The sequence below is a fragment of the Rattus norvegicus genome, chromosome 16 (assembly GCF_036323735.1).
Source record: "Rattus norvegicus strain BN/NHsdMcwi chromosome 16, GRCr8, whole genome shotgun sequence".
NCBI lineage: Eukaryota > Metazoa > Chordata > Mammalia > Rodentia > Muridae > Rattus > Rattus norvegicus.
The window spans coordinates 73,639,908-73,662,315 of record NC_086034.1 but is presented as its reverse complement, the minus strand read 5'-3'; the positions used below and the strand labels follow the sequence as shown (position 1 = coordinate 73,662,315).

At 48.5% G+C, this 22,408-nt stretch overlaps 1 protein-coding gene across 3 annotated transcripts in view; it reads right to left on the bottom strand.

Annotated features, from left to right (window-relative positions):
- Plekha2 (pleckstrin homology domain containing A2) overlaps positions 1-20,978 on the bottom strand; it is a 62,731-nt gene extending 41,753 nt beyond the window's left edge. Inside the window, exons 1-2 of one of the 3 annotated variants that reach the window (XM_039095213.2) lie at positions 20,840-20,978; positions 7,375-7,538 (exon numbers count right to left, since the gene is read on the bottom strand). In XM_039095213.2, coding sequence (XP_038951141.1) covers positions 7,375-7,515 — 141 coding nt within the window. In that variant the 5' untranslated portion in view covers positions 7,516-7,538; positions 20,840-20,978. 3 annotated transcript variants of the gene reach the window in all.
- Positions 20,979-22,408: the final 1,430 nt, after the last annotated feature.

Here is a 22,408-nt window from a genome sequence, read left to right as displayed (position 1 = left end):
TGGAGAGAGAGCTGCCTGCCAAGGGGCTACAGCCAGAGGACAGGGGCAGGAGGCAGAGTTGTTGCCATTACACCCACTTTTCTACACTGAATTTGCACCAGGTGAAGGCATTGCCCGTTTTCAATGAAGTTACTTCCTGGATCTCAGCATCTGAGTGAGCTGAAGCCAACGATGCAGAAGCCATTAAAGTACTAATGGAGCCCAAACTTTTCCAAAGGAAGTTTCTGACACAAAAACGTCGCTCTTAAAACATTGCTTTCACTCAGCCTTTAAGGTGACTATATATATATACACACACACACACACATATTAATACACTCTTCCCCTCACTCTGTAGCCTTTCCACTGAAATGAGCCCAATATCCGTCTTGCTGTGACTGCATTCTTTGCCTGGCCAATGAAAAGACCTGCTTTCAGTCTTTGGTTGGTTGGTTGGTTGGTTGGTTGGTTTTTAAACAAAGCAAATGTCTTTCACTGGGCTCCCAGATTTGCTAGGAAAGATGCAATCTTTTAGGATATTATAACGATCCTTAATTCGCATGTTGGCCTGTGTAAAAGAAGTATACCAAAGTAATTTTATTTATTTATTTATTTATTTATTTATTTTTTTGGACAAGGAGAAACGTTACACTCTACTGAGGAATCCTGACGAAAGCCACCATCAAATGTCATATCATGCCCATGCTTTGGTTTACTCTTGTTCAGAGCCATAGAATTTGGTCTTGCAGTTAAGCATGTGGATGGGTGCTGGCAGTGCTGAACACCAGTGTGGCTGAGCAGCTGAAACCCAGGTCGTCATTCATAGGTCACTATGGAGCAGAGCAGCCACATAAGTGTTCCAGCTTCTCTATTGTCATAGGGATCAACACTCAGTTCAAAGGAAAACTGCCAGGCCCTGAGTGTACCTGAGTTATCCAACATATGCAAAGTCCTAGTTTAATTTCCAGCACTACTAACACATACATACATACATACATACATACATACATACATACATACACACACATACACTACTAACACATACATACATACATATACACACATATACACACAACACATAATGCACATGCACACACAACATATAATGCACATGCACACACACAACACATAATGCACATGCACACACACAACATATAATGCACATGCACACACACAACATATAATGCACATGCACACACACACACACACACACACACACACACCTCTGCAAGTATCGTGATTTGAAGGAAATTTGGGCAGTGTTTCAAGAACCATTGGCCAGGCATGGTGCTACACTGGTATGTGCCTATAACCCAGCAGCTCTACTCAGGAGCCTAAGGCAAGAGAAACACAAATTCAGATCCGCTTGGGCAATTTAACAAGATCTTCTCTCAAAATAAATAAAACTTGTTCAAAGGAGGAACACTTACCTAATGTGCATGAGACCCAAGGTTCAACCCCCAGCACTGAAAACATCAAACAAACAAAAACTACTGCTTGTTTGCAAAATGACTGGGTTTTAGGGAGAGTTGCACTATTCTAAGTTCTATATTGTTATTCTCCACCTATAGTTGACAGTATGCTATTATGAGTTTAGAAATTGGCCAAATTCCTAAAGATGCAAAAAGATGATTATTGCAGTAACAAAAGAGTTATTTGTCTGCTTGCTCGATATTGCCCACATACTGAATTGTAAACAAACTAGCCAATTCAGTGGTCTAATCCATAGCATTGGTACTGTCCACTCGGCAAGGTCCATTTGAGCTATTGGGTTTCAAGTCATCCTTAGTTTAGCACCGCAGATATCTGTGATTGAAACCTTAATTCCTTACCTCACAATGATTGAAAACACTGCCATTCAAAGCTGCACCTAGTCCATGCTGTGTCCAGATCCCTCTTCCTCAGGTCCTCCACATTCCCTTCACTGTGCTTAGGGGTTTCTGGAAGCCATTTTGACTATGTTTACAGAGCTGTGGTCATTGGTAGTCAGTACAGACATAAATGAGCCAGACAGCTCTAAAGCTGAACTCACCAAGAGCTCCCTCAAGGCCAGGGTAAGCCTTCCCTTCTGACTCCCGCCTGAGCACACAGCCCTGAGGAGCTTCCTCCTTCCTTAGCCAGGCTTCCCTATCACTTCTAGGAGGGCCTGTGGAAACATTTCTTTAATGAAGAATTTTGTCTACAAATCTTTGTCTGGGTACCTGACTGATCATCATAAGGACTTCTTCTGGGGGTCCTAACTGAGAGAAATCTTTTAGCTAGGTAACCTCATGTGTCCGCCTATGTCCGCATAATGGCTGCCTCCCCTCCTCTACAACTCTGACTAGATCAAAGTGACACAACAGCTAAATAAGACTTGTACATGAAAACACGTCAAAATAAATGTTCCTCAAGGGCTGGAGAGATGGCTCAGCGGTTAAGAGCACCCAACTACTCTTCCAGAGGTCCTGAGTTCAATTCCCAGCAACCACATCGTGGCTCACAACCATCTGTAAAGAGATTCAATGCCCTCTTCTGGTGTATCTGAAGACAGCTACAGTGTACTTATATATAATAAATGAATAAATCTTTTTAAAAAATGAAGAAAAAATGTTCCTCAAGTCTGAATGATGCAGAGTAATGGCCCCTCTAATATCACACAGCCTCTACAATCTGGCCACAGTTGGGTGTGGTGGTAAATTCCCATCATCCCAAAACTCAGGAAATGGAAGTAAGAGTGTCTGTTCAAGTCCAGCCTGGGCTACATAGTATAAGATACTGTCTCCAAAAAAGTCTTAAGGATAAGTCCAGCCTGGGCTACATAGTATAAGATGCTGTCTCCAAAAAAACACTTAAGGATAAGTCCAGCCTGGGCTACATAGTATAGGATACTGTCTCCAAAAAGGCTTAAGGATAAGTCCAGCCTGGGCTACATAGTATAAGATATTGTCTCCAAAAACGCTTAAGGATAAATCCAACCTGGGCTACATAGTATAGGATACTGTCTCCAAAAAGGCTTAAGAAAATTAAAAGATGATAATCTGGTGCTACCTCGCCCATGAAGATATGGCTCTCAACCATCTCTCGACCCAGTTCTATGTGATCATCTATCTCCCTGCCTACAGTGGGTAGGGGGGTTTGTCTTGCTCACTCTGGTGCCTCCACACTTAGACATCTAACACACTGGACAAATTTAGTACATACATGTTAGGAAACATTACTAAGCTTCAGGATAGAAAGGACTTGCTTAAAACACCAGTCACCTGAGAAGACAGGCCAAGATTGCAGCCTTGATCTCCTGTCTACCAGACCTGAGAAGCTCCCATGTGAGACTCCACCTCCTAGTGCTCTGTCTTCCTCAAGTAGAAGCAGAAATGGAAAACTACAGCCTCTTCTCCTCCAACCAAAACCCTGATATCCAGGCGCTGGCACCAGCAATGAATGGTGGGTGTGATGTCTTGTGGTGATGGCTTAGTATTATTTATTGTTACAGCTTTGAGGTATTAAGAATGTCATTTCTATTTCCTCAACTTGAAACTTCCTAGAGGCAGAGACATGGTTGAAGTCACCTTCCCCACCATCTCCAGGAGCCAGCAAACTATCAGGAGAGAAGACAGAAGTGAAGAATATCAAGGATACAGCGTTACCCCAACCACATTTCCAGCCTGCTCAACACCGAACTAAGGAATGTCAGTCCCAAGGGCTCACTCACACTTAGTCAGGGGATTTACTGAGATGCACAAGGCACTGCACAGGATGCCTGGTGTACAGCGATCCCTCAGGAAACAGACTGAGGTCAGTAGCAACGGAGGCAACAGTGGTAGAGTTGAGACAGGCTCATCAAGACTAGACATGCAGACTTTCAAACAGGAGATGATCAGACACCTGGATTCTGAAGACTTATTTCTCCATGCTAACTAAGTCATTACAATGCCACATCAAGAATCCCCTCTGCCCCAGAAAAGAAAGGCATCCTATCCTATGGCCAGATTATGGAGGCTGGGTGATATTACAGGGTCCTCAAACTGTAACCTTCTTCTTATGGCCCTCTACATTCCCAGAGACCCAGGCTATAGCTTGTCCTGGGCTTGGGTTCTGTTCCTACTCCCAGGAGAGCAACATCAACCCCCTCCCCCTTCCTAAGGCATATCTCTGGTGGCTCATTCACTGCCCCTCTCAGCCCCCTATTCATTCACTGATGCCTGGAGTACACGTTCATCCAACAACCCCAGATATGTCACTCATCCTGAGCATGTGAGCTCTGCAGCCCCTCAGGTGTCTCCCCTCCTCTTGCTTAACCAGAAACTCCATTCACAGGCTTTTCTTCCTCACAAAGCCACCTCAAGATGACCAGCTCGTTGCGAGTAGCAATGGCAGGCTACGGGAGTCAGATTGACAGGCTTATAGCACTGGGCATGCTTCCCCCCACCCCCCTCCACACCACCTCCTTCACTTTCAGGAACTCCTTCCCTGCCCATCCCTTCAGAGTAAAACAAAAGCTCAGAGAATTGGGCACAGCATGGTAACCTCACTTTACCAAAACACCGTTCTCAAATCTGGAGAGGTTGCTTGGCCATCAACATGGCCGATAACTAACACAATTACCAAAGAAGTGTTCTGAAAGGTCACAGACATAGCAAGACCCATCTGGTTCTGCTCTCCTGCTTCCAGGAAGAATTACAACCCAAGAGCCCTCCAGCAGAAAGGAAAGAAGACTGTCTTAGGCAGGGTAGACACTAGTGCAGGGGTAGTCCTAAGAGCCAAGGTGTTGCTGGTGAGCCCAAGGTCTAGGCCCGTGAGACAATCTAACTGAGGGTGGGTTACAATAAGGGGAATCCTAACAGCTGGCAATATTCAAGACCCAAGATGAGTACACCATAGTCACGGGTGACCTGTGATTGACAGCAAGACTCTCTGTGGCCCAGAATACGAGCAAAGGTCCAGTTGGATGTATGGCTCAGTGGTGAAGCACTTGCCACCCAAACTGGAAGACCAAAGTTCAGATTCCCAGTACCTTTTTAAATGCTGGGCTGCCTGTGGTCAGGTACCCTGGAGGCAGAAACAGGGGTTCTCCAGGGCAGGTAAGCTACTTTAGTCTAGCAGAATGACTGAGGTCTGGGTTCAAGCGAGACACTCCATAACAGTATGCAAGGTGGAAAGCAATGAAGGAAAAGTGGCATCAAAGTTTGGCCTTCAAACTCACATGTCCCTCCGCCCACCCCCCCCCACACACATGAACAAACATTTATACATGCCCGCCACACACATACTCATATATAAACAAAGGAAAGACAGGTTGGTTGGTAGGTACAAAGCAGGACTTGCCAGCAGCTAGGCAGGACTCCTCAAGAAAGTGAGTCTTAGTTCAGGACAGCACAAACACAGAGAACAGCATAAAGAAGGTTAATCGAGATGAAAGTCCTCAGGGAAGTGACAAGCAAGCCGGAAGGCAGAGCAAGACTTGAGGGTGATGGGAGATGACCAGAGGACACAGCAGCCTCTGGATCCTGGGTGGATCCAGTCCAGATGTTCAGCGCTTAGTGAAAGTCAGCAGCTGCCTTACGGGAGACATTGGGCGAGATGTGAGCGCGGTTGTTTGGAGCATCCATTCAGGACCCTCTCTACATGTTTTCTGCATCTATAACGTTCTCATCCAGCTCTCAATCCCAAAGCACAAGCAGTGAAGACACACAGGAGGTTAGCACGTGGGTAGTGATCAGGGGATTCACAGGGTTTGTTCTACCTCATGTCTTTTTAAAACATTAATTTTGTTTACAGTCATGTGGTGGGGGAACATGCTTACAAATGTGTACAAGGCATGCGACAGTCAGAGATCACCTTGCAGGAGGTGCTTCTCTCCTTCCACCATGTGGACCTTGAGGAGTTAACTCAGGTCATAGACTTAACAACCAGCACTTTCACCCACTGAGCCATCTTCTCAACTCCCCAGTTCACATCTTAAAGCACATATCCAACCCCTAACACGGAGACTCTCCTCTTCAGCCTTTGAACAGACCCACACCACAGGCCCAACATTCATGTCTGTCCCTATACAGCCACATTCCATGACTCTGCGGTTCAGGTACATGCTGTTCTTCACGGTCTCGCTTCCATGAAACTGCTGTGGACCAGTTGGAAGGAAGAACATGACAGCACTCAGTGGAACAAGAAAAAGTTCCAAGATCCCAAAGAATCATCATTTCTAGTCACCAAACCCCAACCTCTGCCAAGGCATAGCAATAAAAGCGATCAGGATAGGCAGGGTGGTCTCAGCTTTAATCCTGAGACTCTGGAGGCAGAGGAAGGTAGATCTCGGCAAGTTTGAGGCCAACCTGGTCTGCATGGTTGGTTCCAGGACAGGGAAGGTTACATAAAGAGTCCCTGTCTCAAAAATAAGAAACAGCTGGGGATTTAGCTCAGTGGTAGAGCGCTTACCTAGGAAGCGCAAGGCCCTGGGTTCAGTCCCCAGCTCCGAAAAAAAGAACCAAAAAAAAAAAAAAAAAAAAATAAGAAACAGAGTGGATAGAGGAGAGAGGGAGAGAGACAGAGACAAAGACAGAGAGATGGAGAGAGACAGAGAGAGACAGAGACAGAGAGAAAAAGAGACAGAGACAAAGACAGAGACAGAGACAGAGAGACAGAGACAGGGAGAGACAGAGAGAAAGAAAGAGACAGAGACAAAGACAGAGACAGAGACAGAGAGACAGAGACAGAGAGAGAAAGACAGAGAGAGAGACAGATGGGGCGGGCGCAGGGGGACTTGGTTCCTCATCTTTATGCCTAGTCTCCACAAGATATTTAAGGCAATGACTTCTCCTTGCCTAGGGGTAGATTGCAAAGTCCAGGACTCCTCTGTGGCATGAGGAAGCAATACCAGGTGACCTGGAAGGTCACTGTCAACCAAAAACTCCATGACTTCCTGATTCAAGAGACCAAAGAAGTCCCATATTGTCCAGCTCAGGGAACCAGATCATATTCTCGGCTAGGGAGGGGCCCCAGACTGGAAGAGCAGGAGCAGTCATTAGGCCACAGCCCTGAGGGGTGAGGGGAAGCGAGTCAGATCTGAAGGACACTGCTGCCTGACTTTTCCCGAGCATTAAATTCCTGCGTACAGATCTAGGGCTAAGAGACTCTGTCTCCCCCAGATCTGCTCCTCAGTTTTCCTCTCCCTCTCTCTCTTCTTTCCCCCAGTCTAACGCACCCTACTCTGGACTAAATCAAAATTCTCCTATCTGCTAAGCACACACACTACTGAGTGTGTGAAAGTTCCCTTCGTTAGATGTACCTATTGGCCTGTGTTGGAGGATCTCTCGATCCTTACTGAGGTCCTTTGAGAGAGATCCACACCCCGCCACCCTCCCGGCTGTGGCGGAGGGTAGGGCAGCCGCCCTGTCCCCTTCCCATGTGGCTTCTCACCTGGGGGTTGTCCATGTACCAGAGGAGGCAGTTGGCCTGGGTATCCAGGATAAAGTATCTTCGTAGGAACTTGCCACTGTTCTCATTGTCTTCAATATCCAGAAACCCACAGATTCGGTTCTGCCGATCCACATAAGGCATTCCTGGGCTCTGCTCACATCACCCTGCACCACAGGAGGGAGAGAGGGTGAGAAGGAGGGGGAAGCAGGCTCTGTCCTAGAGCCTGGAGGAGCCTCACTGTCCCTGTTTGACACACCTCTGTGACATGCTAGACTCCTTGCTACCAGCTTTCCTCCCCTGGGCACCAAACGGCTACCCCACTGGACCCCGGAAACTTCTACCAACTCTGAACAGTCATTGAAACCCATTAGAATCAACTGAGGTCCTACTGTGTACTGAGCACAGTGACCTGGGGGTTGTCAGCTTCGTCATGCACCAGTATGCGCTCGTGTATCAAGAGGCTCAACTTAGTCGGTATTCTATATTGTCACTAATTACTTCTTGATTTTTCTGCACCCCGGCTCCTGTTCCTGTGAAATGGGAATAATCGTTGTACCACACCTTACAGGATTTTTTGAGAAGCACTTCCTGGTTACTACTCTTTACAAAGCCTCAGGAAGTAATAGTGACTTACTTTACACATGGAGACACTCTCTCAGAAGATACCTCCAAAACACAACAAAAACAACAACATCAACAAAACACATCCGGGAATTCAAACATAAAGAAGCTTGAGTGCCTAGGGATTAAATGCTACTGTGGGAGGTTCTTGGAGTGAAGGAGGTTCTCCTTCTCCTAGTGAAGGAGAAAGGCAGGCCTGACACATCCACCCCTGACCTTGCTCTTCTGGTCTCCAGACAGTAAGAAAACACCTTCCCATTGTTCCAGCTCTCTGGCTGTGGTACTTTGCCATGACAACCTGAGCTGCCTCCTACAGCCACCAAATGCCCACCGGTTTGATTTTGCAGGTCAGCGTAATGCATTCCCTGGGCTCTGCTCATATTATCCTGTGTGGGAGGGGGAGGGGCCTGGTGAGGAAGAGGATGAAGTAAGCTTTATCCCAGGGCCTGGATAAGCCTCACCTGCCTGACTCATCTCAGTTGCATGCTGGGAATGAACAGAAAATAGTAATCGCAAGTCCAGAAGCCTGGAGTACCTTCCCTGACTCCAGGGCCTCTGGCGATGTGAGAAGAGCCACATGTCCTGGCTGCTTCATCCCTCCAGAATGTACTCTAAGAGCCTACGGGAAAGGGGAAGAACTCCAGAGCCCTTAGAGGAGAGAAACAGCCAAGACACCTGGTCTGGACTCAGGGACCGTGAGGAAGTAGGTTAGAAGCCCCACAGGGCTACAAAGGGTCATATCATCTTCAGACTTCCAGAGCCAGCTAACATCCAACCACTGAGCTCTGACTCACTTCAACAGAGCGGGACTTACAATGGCCCCAGCCACAGAAGCCCTGCGGCCAAGTAAAAGTTCAAGGTGGCTGATGAAGGCACCCTATGACCCAACACAGACTCAGAGAACCTACTATCCCAGCCTTCTAAGCCCAGAGGGGGGACAAAGCCCCAGGAAACAAGGGGACCCGTTTCCAGGTCAGGTTTGCTCTATCCGTGGGGTGGGGTGTCCTCTAACTCTCCAACGAGCCTGCAGTACTGAGAGGGTACACCAGGAAACAAGGGCCACATACATGCAGGCATACACACACACACACACACACACACACACACACGCGGACCACAGAGAGCTATCAGTGAACCCTGTGGTTCAGGCATGTGTCAGTCAACTCCAAAGAGCAACAGAAGCCTCGGACATCTGGAGATCTCATGGCTACTCATAAGGGGTGTGGGGATCAAGAAGAATAAAGCAGACAGACAGCCAAGAACAATCCACCATAACAAAAAGGGAAGCAGAAGAGGAGGTGAGAAAGGGATCCAAAGTAGGAAGACGAGGTTTTGAAAAGGAAGCTAACTGTGTAGCAGAAGTGAGGGCCGTGGAGGGGTGGAGGAGGGGCACCCTGCACAAAGCGACTGACTCTAGAGGTCTTACCCAGGGCCAGTCTCAAAGTGGAGCACGTTTAAGGGCATAGATGTTTTCAGGAGTCAACCCAAAACACACACCGGGTCGTGGGTAGAAGGCCCGAGAGGCTGTGAATGCCTGGGAATATATATGTCTTGTTGGGAGCAGGGATCTTGAATAGAAAGACAAAGCAGGGGTAGGGGATTTAGCTCAGTGGTAGAACGCTTGCCTAGCAAACGCAAGGCCCTGGGTTCGGTCCCCAGCTCCGGAAAAAAAAAAAAAAAAAAAAAAAAAAAAGAAAGACAAAGCCACTAAGCATGGAAAGGTACAGAACCTTTGGGTGAGGACGGGAGAGACACCCACCCACAGATGCTAACATAAGCTCTAAGAGCAGAAACTCCAGAGACCACAGGGCTCTGAGTACTCCGATGAAATCTCTTCCAACTTTCATCAGAAACAGGGTCTGACTGTGCAGCCCTGGCTCAACTAATGCAGCCCGGGGTGGTCTAACTCCTGATGATCCTCCTGCCTCGGTCTCCCTAGTGCTAGGATTACATGCCTCTGTCAACATGCCCTGCTCTCCAGTGTAACATCCAAGAAAACACGCTCAGCTGCCCGGGTGAGCAAAGCTGACTGGCTTGGGGCTGGGCAGCATAGTGTCCAAGAATGCTGGCTTTTGAAGTTCCCCTTTTCAGCCTGCAGGATTTACCAGTTCCTGCTTCTCCCTCAAGACAGAGGCTGGAGAAGGAGGCTTCTTCCTCCAGAACTGTTGTCTGTTGAGGGACTGCCCATGCGCATGGATACATAAGATGGGGCTTCCGTGCAACAGAAGGAAAGATCTGAAGCAGAGCTCTGCACATAACATCAGGAATGAACTGAGTGTGCGTGCGTGCGTGCGTGCGTGCGTGCGTGCGTGTGTGTGTGTGTGTGTTGGGGGGAGGGGATCCCCAGATGCCTAAGGCAGCTCTGTCACACAGCTCGTCAAGACTGTGGGAGGGAGTCAGTGGCTCCATACTAGGATATGGAAGCATTGTTATAACCACTCCACTTGTCCATCAACACTTAATCATTTCTTTATACTAAATAAGTGAGTCTAGAGCCAGATTTTCACTATTATAAATAATACCAAAACTTTGTTTCTGCTTTATATTTTCCATATGTTAAAGATTATGTTAAAGATAATAATATGGGGAATAAAAAAAAATGGTCTACACAAGAAGCTCAAGAAGAAGGATGACCAAAGTGCAGATGCTTCAGTTCTTCTTAGAGGAGGAAACAAAAATATTCACAGGAGGAGATACGGAGACAAAGTTTGGAGCAGAGACTGAAGGAAAGGCCATCCAGAGGCTGCCCCACCTGGGATCCAGCCCATATCCATACAGCCACCAAACCTAGACACTATTGCTGATGCCAAGAAATACTTGCTGACAGGAGTCTGATATAGCTGCCTCCTGAGAGGCTCAGCCAGAGCATGACAAATACAGAGGTGGATGCTCGCAGCCAACCATTGAACTGAGAACCTGATCCCCATTGGAGTTAGAGAAAGGATTGAAGGAGCTGAAGGGGTTTGCAACCCCATAAGAACAACAATGCCAACCAACCAGAGCTCCCAGGGACTAAACCACCATCCAAGGAGTACACATGGACAGACCCATGGCTCCAACTGCATATGTAGCAGAGAATGGCCTTGTTGGGCACCAATGGGTGGAGAAACCCTTGGTCCTGCCAAGACTCGAACCTCCAGTGTAGGTGAATGTCAGAGTGTGGAGAGGGGGAGGGAGGGGTGGATGGGCAGGGGAATACCCTCATAGAAGAAGGGGAAGGGTAGATGGGATAGGGGGTTTATGGATGGAAAACCAGGAAAGGAGATAACATTTGAAATGTAAATAAATTTTAAAAATCCAATAAAAAACAAAACAAAGAAAAAAGAAAGAAAGAAAAACTGGTCTGTGGTTAAGAGTGCTTGTTCTTGCTTTCCAACACCAACTATCTGGGCGCCAGGCACCACAGGGCACATGCATGCATGCAGACAAAACACACTTTAATATACACCAAGTAAAGGCAAATAGATATTTTTAAAGGGTAGTGTGATTACAGCACCGGCTATGTGATTATTTAGTGTTATTGAGACCTAATCGATTCATCATTAGACCTTGTTTTAGAAAGGGTCTCACTGTGTAGACTTGGCTGGTCTGGAACGCACTATGAAAAGCATACTGTTAACTAATTCACAGAGATCCCCCTGCCTCTGTTGGGATTGAAGGCCTGTACTATGGCCACGCGCCTACACACCATGTCTGACTCTGCCCTTCCCTGGACTGACGCTCTTACTACTTGAGTTCCGAGTTGGAAATGCATAATGGTGACTGGTTAGGATGGATGCTCAAATTCGTTTCTTATTTTGTGTATTTTAAACCTTTGGCCAATCCCCCCCCCCCCCCCCGCTCACGTCCACCACCCCCAACCCCTCAACCCCCACCTATCCGCTTGCCTCAGCCCACATAGCAGCAGCCTCTCTAAGGGAAGTTCTTGATGATCCAGATGTCCCGGGTGGAACTTAAGTTATAAGCATTACTATAAATGAAAATAAGTTAGACATTTCATTAGTATGAAAAATGGCACGTTCCTTTAATCCAAAGAGTTAGGAGACAGAATCAGGCAGATCTCTGTGAGTTCAAGGCCAGTCTGGACTATGAAGTTCATTCCTGGCCAGCCAGGGCTACATAGTAAGATCCTGAATTAAAAGAAAAAAATTAATTTGAAAAAAAAATATTTAAGTCAAATGTAGAGAACGAGAGTTGTCTGAGTTTGCCTGGGGTAACTAGCAGCAGGAAGAGGGCTAACTGGTCATTCAACTGGAATTCCTGACCATAGACAGTGAGAAACTCTTGTGATAGCCCAAGGCTGCCCATTCCCACCCTGTAATGAGTGGCCCCCAGAAGCTCCCACCCCAAAGTATTTCTTTGACCACTAGATATGCAAACCCAGAAATTGTGAGCTTTAATAGGCCCTGTATCCTAACAGAGACAGATACAACAGAGCCCTAAGAAAGCAGACCACGCCCTGGAGAGTAGACAGAGTCACCAGGGAGGCTGAGCTCTGAGAAGAGTGAGCTCAAAACAGAGGAGTTCCCTTGGGAGGGTGGGGGTGGGAGGTCCTAGGAGTTTTATACACCTGGGACCTTTCTGAAAAGCAGTTTGGCCATATGTAACAAGACAGCTAAAAATGTCCCTGCTCTTTGACCCAGGATTTCTAGTCTTAGGATTCTATCCAAATAAACAGAAGTAGAAAGATGAAAACTGCATTCAAACTTGTAACAAAATAGTTGAAAATCACCCAAACAGCTCAATGACCAAGTAGTAAATAATTCAATTCACAGACACTTGAGTATATTAAAGATATTGAACAACTGTTTTTAACACTGCCTTCAAGTAATTTTTTCTGGGGTGGTGTGCATGTATGCGTGCGTGCGTGCGTGCGTGCGTGTATATGTGTGTGTGTTGTGTGTGTCTATATGAGTGTGTCTATATGTGTGTATGTATGTATATGCATGTGTATATGTGTATAAGTGTGTGTGTACACACACATGTGCATGTATATGTGTGCGTGTCTATGTGTGTGTGTGCGTGTGAGCATGTATCTGTATGTGTGTGTGCGTGCACGTGTGTATACAGTCTTGTATACAGTTGTCTACATGTTCTATAATAAATGTGTGCTAATTTATTTAGAGGAGAAGGCTGAGTGATTCCATAAACACTCCCCGCAGCAGAGTTGAGCTTCTCCATCCTCCGTAATTCTGAAACACAATCTCAGCTAAAATGCAGCTTTTTGGTGTTTCATGGACTCCCGTCTAATAAATCAGGATCCTAATCACCCAAAGCCAGATCCCTGCAGGAAGGGTAGGCTCCCTCTACCCTTTAAGTTGGGTTTCTTGTTTCCTTCTCCCAAGGACTCTAGAGGCTCATTCTTCCCCAGCTGGTTTGTTCTGAAGTCATCTTAAGAGGGTCCACGCGCTCAGGTCTAACCAAGCACTAAGGCCTTGGCTACAATATCTGACCACTGTTCTGAAGAAAGGAACTGGGAAGCCTCGTAAGAGCCCCTAGGGAAGTCAGGTGTGGTGACTCATGACTAGGCAGCTGAGATAGGAGGATTGCTATGAGGTCCAGGCCAAACCGGGCTTGACTCAAAACAGCAAAAACATCGAAAAGTCACCATAAGCACAATGGCTTTTCCTTGTTAAAACTTGGGAGTGGGCTGGGGAAGTGGCTCAGACAGTACAGTCCTTATGTCACAAACACCTATTTCAATCTCCTAACCCTAAAATCCCCAAAATGTAGGGGTGTAAGCCTCTAGTCCCAGCAATGGTGAAGAGGTGCAGGCATGTCCTGAGCTCCCTGCCCAGCCAACCAGCCTAGTTAGTGAGCTCCAGGTCCCTGTAAGACCCCAGTCTCAAAACCGAAGGTGGAGCTGGGGAGACAGCTCAGTGGGTAGGGCTGGAAAGACTGCTCAGTGGGTAGAGCTGGGGAGATGGTTCAGTGGGTAAAGCACTTGCTAAGCAAGTATGAGGACTAGATTTGGACCCCAGCACTGAGGTACAACTTGTTCTCATCTGCAACCCAAGTCCCCGGGTTGAGGACAGACAAGCATATATTGGGGACTTGCTGGCCAACCAGCTTAACTGAAACATCAAAAAACTTGGTTACCAACACTGACATGGTTTGGTCGTTTGAATAGGAATGGCCCCATGGACTCATGTGTTTGAGTGCTTGGCCCATAGGAAGTGGCACTATTAGGAGGTGTGGCCTTGTTGACAAAGTGTGTCATTGTCAGGGCAGGTTTTGAGGTCTCATATGCGCAAGCTATAGCCAGTGTGGCTCACAGTCTCCTGCCTCCTGTAGATCTTCTCCGGCACCATGTCTGCCTGCACACCACCATGTCCCACCATGTTCAATCCTGAACTGAACCTCTGACACTGTAAGCCAGCCTCAATTAAATGGTTTCCCATATAGGAAGCGCCATGGGCATGATGTCTCTTCACAAACCCTAACTAAAACACATAGCCATTCATACTCATGCAAAACCCTAGTTCAGGCAGTAGAAGCAAAACAGTCATGCACATAAGTAAATAAACCTAAAAATCTTTAATTAAATATTCAGCTGAACAAGTAAAAGGTGACTAGACAATCCCGCATTCGAAATAAAACTTTATAGAGAGCTAGGGGTGTCGCTCGGATGGTTGAGTGCTTGCCTACCATGGCAACCCTTCCACCACAGGAACTGGGCATGAAGGAGCACACTTGTAATCCCAGCACTCAGGAGGTAGACACAGGAAGATCAGAAATTCAAAGTCATCCTCTACTCTATATTGAGTTTGAGGTCAGCCTGGGCTCCGTGAGACATTGTCTCAAAAGAGATAAAACTCTAGCGTCATTAGATGATGCAAGCTGCAGTTGGCCAGGACTAAATAAGTTTCCTAAAATGCACATGTATGCAACACACACACACACACACACACACACACAGAGAGAGAGAGAGAGAGAGAGAGAGAGAGAGAGAGAGAGAGAGAGAGAGAGCTCTAACAGAGAGATAATGCCTCTCTCAGACACCACAGAGTAGCAGAAAGAAAATCAGGTGTAGGTTACCACTTTTTGAGTTGTTGGTCACTGAGGTCCCTAGAGGCCTCTAAATATTACAAGCCATTGGGTGCTCTTTATTGTACCCCAGAACTTGATGGTTCAACCCTATTGCTAAAAAGACCATGGACCTGAGTCATAGAATGTGGAGAAGTCAAGCTGGTACTGACCTGGAAGCTTCGTTCCTACTGGCTAACCCTTCATAGTGCCCAGAGGTTCTATTTATGCCGGAAGAGAAAAGTATTTGACAATCTTACTTGGTGTGAACCCTACCGGCTACAGCAATGGCTGACCTGGTAAGACCTGTCCACTAGCATAACAGTGGCATGAATCCTATGAGAGTAGCCATGACTGCAAGGCTAGCCCATGCTCCGGTGGAGGCTTCTACATTCATGGACACACAGGCAGCAAGAAGTGAATTCAGTGTGGGGGTGGGGTGGGGGTAAGGATATGATGAGGTTAGGGGATGTGGGGGGGGGGATTAAAGGGAAGGGAACAGGGAATGGATTTGATCAAAACAAAACACATATGCGTGAAAAAAGTTGTGGTTTGGGCCAGAGTGTGGCTCAGCTTTAGAATACTTGCCTAGCATGGACATAGCTCCCCCTACACACACACACACACACTCACACACATACTCACACACACACATGCACACACACTCTCATACACACACTCACACACATACACATTCACACACACTCACATTCACACACACTCACACACATACATGCACACACACTCTCATACACACACAATCACACACATACACATTCACACACAGTCTCATACACACACACTCACACACACACTCACACACATACACATTCACACACACTCACATTCACACACACTCACACACACACATGCACACACACACTCTCATACACACACACTCACACACACACATGCACACACACAGTCTCATACACACACACTCACACACACACATGCACACACAGTCTCATACACACACACTCACACACATACACATTCACACACACTCACATTCACATACACACACTCACACACACATGCACACACACACTCTCATACACACACACTCACACACACATTCACATACACACTCTCATACACACATACACTCTCATACACACACACACTCTCATACACACTCTCATACACACATACACACTCTCATACACACACACTCACACTCACACACATACACACACATGCGCACGCGCACACACACCCACACACACACACACACACACACACGGAGGAAATGTTGGTGCCTGTATCATCTCCTCGATTCCTGGTGTAGTTAACGTGGTTTGCAATAAGAGAGATTCACTTGCTGGACTATTCTGATGTGTGTTGGGTCAACAGGGCCGAGAGACAGTAGTAATAGAAACCTTGCCTCACATGGTGTCGTCCATCTTAGAAAAGAAATCTACAAAAGAATATTCTGTAATCCCAGCTCAAAAATGATCTGTTTGGGGTTGGCAAGATGGCTCAGCAGTTAAAGCTCTACCACTCTTTCAAGAGACCAGAGTTTGATTCTTAGCACCCACATAGGGTAGCTCACAACCATTTGTAACTCCAGACACAGGGGATCAACAGCCTCTCCTGCCCTGGGCATGTACACACAAGGGTACACACACACACACACACACACACACACACACACACTTAAAATGTTTTAGTAAGAAAATGCATTTTGTTAAAGATTCCTTTTTGTTCATATTTAGAGATTTCTTTTCACATTGGTCCGTGTTAACAAGACAGAAACTTTCTAGAATTATGACCTAGTAAGAGCTTAGATGGTGGCTCTGGATGTGTCTTCCCTCGTTCCCCTCCAAGAGCATAAGATCTGGAGAGACAGCCCCAGCCACAGGAGGGAAGACTCTGACCTGGATCTGCTAAACTCACAAGAGAAGAAAGTATATAGGAAATGACATCAGAGGTCTCAGACAGGACCTGGGCGTGGAGGTAAGAGCAGCAGCAGCCGAGTACACACCTACTTCATAAGCGCGCAGTGTGCCCACAGATCTGCAAAGCCTTAGCAAGGCTAACGGCCCTGGGGGGAAAAAAGAGCACACAGCACAGCTGCTCCCCAGATCATCCCTTGGCCTGGCCACAGAGCAGAACCTGGGAATGAGTTTCCAGAATCCGGCTACAGGATCCTCCAATTTTGCAGGAGGCACAAGAGCAAATTCCAAACCGAGAGTGGAGGAGTAACACTGAAGGGAAGGGAATGTACCGGCCGACCGGGTCCTGTGTCCCCAGCGGAAGCATGGGTGAGGAATGCAAACATCTTCTGGAATGGGGAGGTTCAGAAAGAGTGCCGCCACTTTGACCCTCAGACAGCCTGACCTCCTCTGGATCCCAGGATTTGGGGGAGGAGGAAGATACTTAGTCGGAAGAAAATTTTAAAAGAAAAGAATATTGGAAGGAAGACAAACAAAGACAAGGCCAATGAGCTATTTTAAACCTTCTGGACCTCTTCTCTCATGTACATAGGGAGAGAAGGCAGTCAGAATAAAGGCTCATCAGGTCACCTTCTCAGAAAGGTCCCTGAGCAGGGGGCAGCCACATCTGGGATATGAACAGCATGGAGAGGCTGAGCTTCACCGTGCTCAGAACCTGAAAGCCCCAACTCAGGAGAGTGAGCAATAGGCTCACCGTGGGGGCTTCCTCCTGGCAGCTGCTGGGGACTGCAAAAGAGAAGGAAGTGCCATTACGTTTCCTCTCAGCTGCCCTTCTGCAAAGTGTACACTATGACCTACGAGTGTCTGTTTAAATCCTGTCTCTAGATTTAGGGAAGGAAGAAGGGTTGGGTGTGGCAAGGCTTAGATAAGCAGGTGACAAGAATCAATATGTGCATTTTCAAAGGAGAGAGAGAAAGAGAGAGAGAGAGAGAGAGAGAGAGAGAGAGAGAGAGAGAGAGAGAGATCACCATAAAGAATAGGCTGATTTCTGTCAGCCTCAGATCACAGGAAGCTCTAGAGGGTTTAGAGTGAAGAGAACCTGGGTCCGAACATGGACAAGCCGATGAACTCCTGAACCTGTTTCCTCATTTGCAATAGAGACTATCGCTCTGAGGATTAAATAAATAATGTGTTGAGAATTCTTTTTCTTTTTTTTTCTTTTTTTCAGAGCTGGGGACCGAACCCAGGGCCTTGCGCTACCACTGAGCTAAATCCCCAACCCGTGTTGAGAATTCTTAACTGCTTACCAGTGAATACCAGGCAAAAGCTGTTGTTTAAACCTGCATGTTCGGTGGGAATGCATGTGTTTTGAGAGATTCTGGGAGTCAAGATTTGCATCAAAGTTCTCACAAATACAATCCCCCAAGTGTTGGTGTCCCTGTATTCCCATTCTAGCTGATCCTTTCCCTTGGTAATGGGCTTTGGCAGGGCATGGCAGTGGCTTTTCTCTCCCCACAGCCTGTCACACTGTAATAATGTTTGTTCTGCTTCCTTCCTTTCCAAAGCCTAGCAGATTAGATTGCTAAGTCCTATCCCGGCGGAACCAAGACAGACAAGAAAGTGAAAGTAAGATTGCCCTAACTGTTCATGGGGGAAGAGACCTCACTCACAGGAGCAGCGCTGTACCCAGCCCAAAGTCCTAGCAACCAAGCCCCTGAAGGGGACAGAATAAAAAAGCCCCCTTGCTTTCTGAGACCCCAAAAAGCAATAGCGGTCTACATCCAGTTCAGTCTGAGCCATCCAGCCTGTGACGGGGACATCGCCCAGCTGTGTACCTGTATCACGACAGGAAATCCAAGAAGTATCAGTGAGATGCACGCATGGTCACACTTCTGCTACTTGGTCTGTCCAGTGTTCTAGCACGTGCAGCAAACACCTGGGAGGAAGGCAGCGCCGCTCTCCTGGGGTTTGACCTAACACTGGTCTCCATCCCTCACCGCCTCTGGGGCTGGAGGGCAAGGGGGTGGGGTACGGGGACTTGCAAAGCAGGCTCTCTATCCCTGAGATACACTCTGCTGCCCTTTTCTCACATTTGCAGATCCGCTTCAGCAGCAACCAACAACCAAAGCCTGCCTGTGTTCAGGATTGATTGTGTCCCACCCCCCCCACCCCCCAGTAAAATCCCAATCTGAAGCGATCTGAGTTCAGCTCACTGTGATGACATGAGGGAGGTTGCAGGCCCTACTTCCTTTCACACAAGAGAGAAGCAGCTAATAGAAGGGAAGAGAGAGAGAAGGGTGTGCCGTCGCTCTCCGCCAACAGCAGGCAGTTCCCAAATCGATGTCTAGAAATTTGCCAGCTATGAGGTGGGCAAGACTCCCATGTAAGCCAGCTAAAACTCCACTAAGGTACGGGTAATCTGTAGAAAGATGTCTGCAGATACAGCCCAAAGGGTTCATCCGTCTAAAGACAACAGCTACAGAAAAGTCCTGTGACCCAACCTGAGGCCCCATGTTTGCTCTTAGTGATGGCTTTCATTCATTTGTTCAACAAACTTTATACTCTTGCTAGAACCCTGGCCCGAGCAGCACCCAAGGGGAGCTAAACTCTGCTGTGCCAGGGATTAACTGTGCTTTGAAAATCCTCCTCTGTCTTCTCCAAACATCAGGGGCTCCAGTTTGATGTTCTAGGCACCCTGCATAGCCAGGGTCCTTCGCCAGTCTGACAGCTCCCTAAAGACCGGGTTGAGCTGCTCGCCAACTGCTAACTCAATACTTTCTTATTACCAAGTTATTATTATTAGCAAGTCACTGGATGCAACCAAGTTAGAGATCAAACTTCTCCCCTTCCCATGTCCTTTGCTTAGCTGTTGTTGAGAGCTTTGTACTCCTCCTGGGGTGGGGGTGGGGGAGGGCACAAAGAAAGGGGGGGGGAGAGCTAATCAAAGATATTAAGAACACTAGTACTATTTTGGAACTTCAACCCCTACGGCAAAGTAAAGCGCTCCCAGGAGCCACAATGGTTCGGTCTCCCTCCCTGCTCCTCCTCTAGTGTTATGCTCCTCGGAAAAACTCTTGAGTCCAATCGGGGACAGAAGGAGTTACAAACGGAAGATGCTCATGAAGGAAGGAAGCCTTAAAGGTGAAAGATTCGGGGCAGAGCTGCCCACGGCAGAAGGTGAATAAGGGTGCCCTGGTCATGCCCGGATACTTTTTTTTTCCCCACACAATCTGGCCCCATCTCTCGTTCTTTTCTTTTCTTTTCCTTTTAAATTTTAAACGGCATAGTCTCTGTGGCTGAGCAGAACAGGGAAGCGCGGACGTTAAAGGAGACGCAAGGCAAGCTTCCCCTCGAAAGGGTTACCTAACCTGGCACCGACCTACGTTTTCCACCAAGTCACCTCCATTGCCAGAAATCCCAGAAGCCCATGGCGGGACTAGACGAAAGGAGGAGTCTCCCCGGGGTAGCATTCTAGGCCCGCCAAGTTAAAAGAAATGAGAAGGAGAAGGAAGAGGCTCCAGCACCCAGCTCGTGCCCGAGGGACTTGCCTGGGACGTTCTCTGCGCTCCTCCCCTACCCGCTTCCCGGGCAGTCCTTGAGGGGCTACTACCCCTGTGCTTGAACCGCCGAGAAGTTTCGCTGCTGCAAACGTGAGAATATGCAGCTCCGCAGGACGCCGCCCCCACACGCCCCACCCCACAGCCCGACCCCTGGCGGTGGCGACCTTGGTCACCCTGGAGGCGCCAGTGCACTGGAGGAGGGGCTGCATTTGGGGCTTTCCTGGGAGCTAGGGAGGTGGCCCACGGGCCACCTCCGGTCGCCGTCCACCACCCGGACTGGCGCCACCAAGCCCAGGAGCCCTGCTCCCCTCTGCCCGCTGCGCCCGGCCCTTGCGCCGCGCGCCTCTCTGCCCGACTCACCGCGCTCTGCACAGCAAGGGTCGCCTCGGGTCCCAGGGCTCTACGCCTCCGAGCTGTGTCTCCCGCCTGTCCTGCTGCACACTTCTCCCCTACCCTCAGATGTCCTCCAAGGCAGTCTCTCGACTCTTTTTTCCGGGTTAATTACGTTTCGCATTAAAGCAAAACCCAGCCCCGGATGTGAGTACAATGCTCCTCGGGCCTCCGGGGGGGAGGAGAGGGGTGCGGAGACCTCAAGGGGACAGCAGCGGGGGGTGGCGGGGGAGAAGGGGTTGGTGGGATGTAACCCGGCTGCAGCAGGTGTCCGCGCTGGGGTGTGCGACCGTCACGTCCCGAACCTACTTCTCTGCACCCTACAGCCAGCCCAAGCTGCGGCTGCCCGGAGGGCGAGGGGGCGTTGAGTTTAGGGGTGGAGAGAGGAGCGCATCGCCCCCAGCGGTCTGCAGTGCACCCCCGGAGCGCAGAGGGTCGCCAACGCCCTGGCCCAGCTTGCCTGGCCCTTGGAGCACAGAGAGCAGTGGGAAACAGAAGCTGGATTCAATAGGTTCAGTCTAGGGTGACCAGACAGAACTCCTGCGCCCTGCCCTACAGCCACGCAGCAACCCATAGGTATTAACCCGGTGCTGGTGCCGATGAGGAAACCGAGACTCCAAGTCATTAGGTAACTTCTCTAGGTCCCCAGTCAGTAGAGGGCAGGTCTGTCCGGTCTAACGCAGGCCTCCCTCGTAGAGACATTGACATTTAAATATAAGTAAAGCCAGGCGGACAACATCCGAGACCTAAATGTGCTGGACTCAATTGTACGTATCGTCAGCCCATGGACCGAGCACTGGGAGATGCGGCATTGGGGCGGGGGGTGGGGGTGGGGGATGGTGATGTCAGCCGCGTGGGTCCAAGGAGTCCTCGAGGGAGTAGTGAGAAACTCGCCCCAGGAGGCTCTGCAGGACCAGGCCTGGATTCCGCGGGTGGGAAGTCCGGTGCAAGGCAAAGGCAGCCTGGTAGCATAACCTGGGGGGCTGAGGGCCGCAGCCAGGTGAGCGGGCAGGAAGGCGGGACGGCCTGCAGCACACGCCCTGAAAGCTCTCCCGCTGAAACCGCAGGCGCTTCCTCTTCTATTTTGATAGCCAAAGCGAAAATGAGCCGCCCAGTTCGCTCAGGTGTGAAAAAAGACGTTTGCTTTAGAACATTTTGCTCTGAATGAGGAAGGAAAAGACTCGAGGTGGGGGGCGGGAGGGGGCGCGGCCGTTTCCCTTGAAATAAACATGAACGTCAATTTTGCACGTTCATGGAGGTCTCTTGCCCTGCGTTAGGCTTCAAGCAGCGTTACTCCAAGGGGGCTCCCATTCCTTAGGCAGCTGGTGACCCGGAACCCCGCTCAGTGCCTCAGTTTCTATATGTGGGTCAAGTGAGTCAATTCTTTCCTACACAAAGGTGCTATGTAATTTTTTTTAACGAGATGGTCATTTTTACCGTAAAATGGAAGCTGCTATAAACCATCAGCTCCGGTCGAACTTGCTGAATGAGTGCTGCCGAAAAATCCCGCTGGGATGATAGTTTAGCACCAGCGCGGTG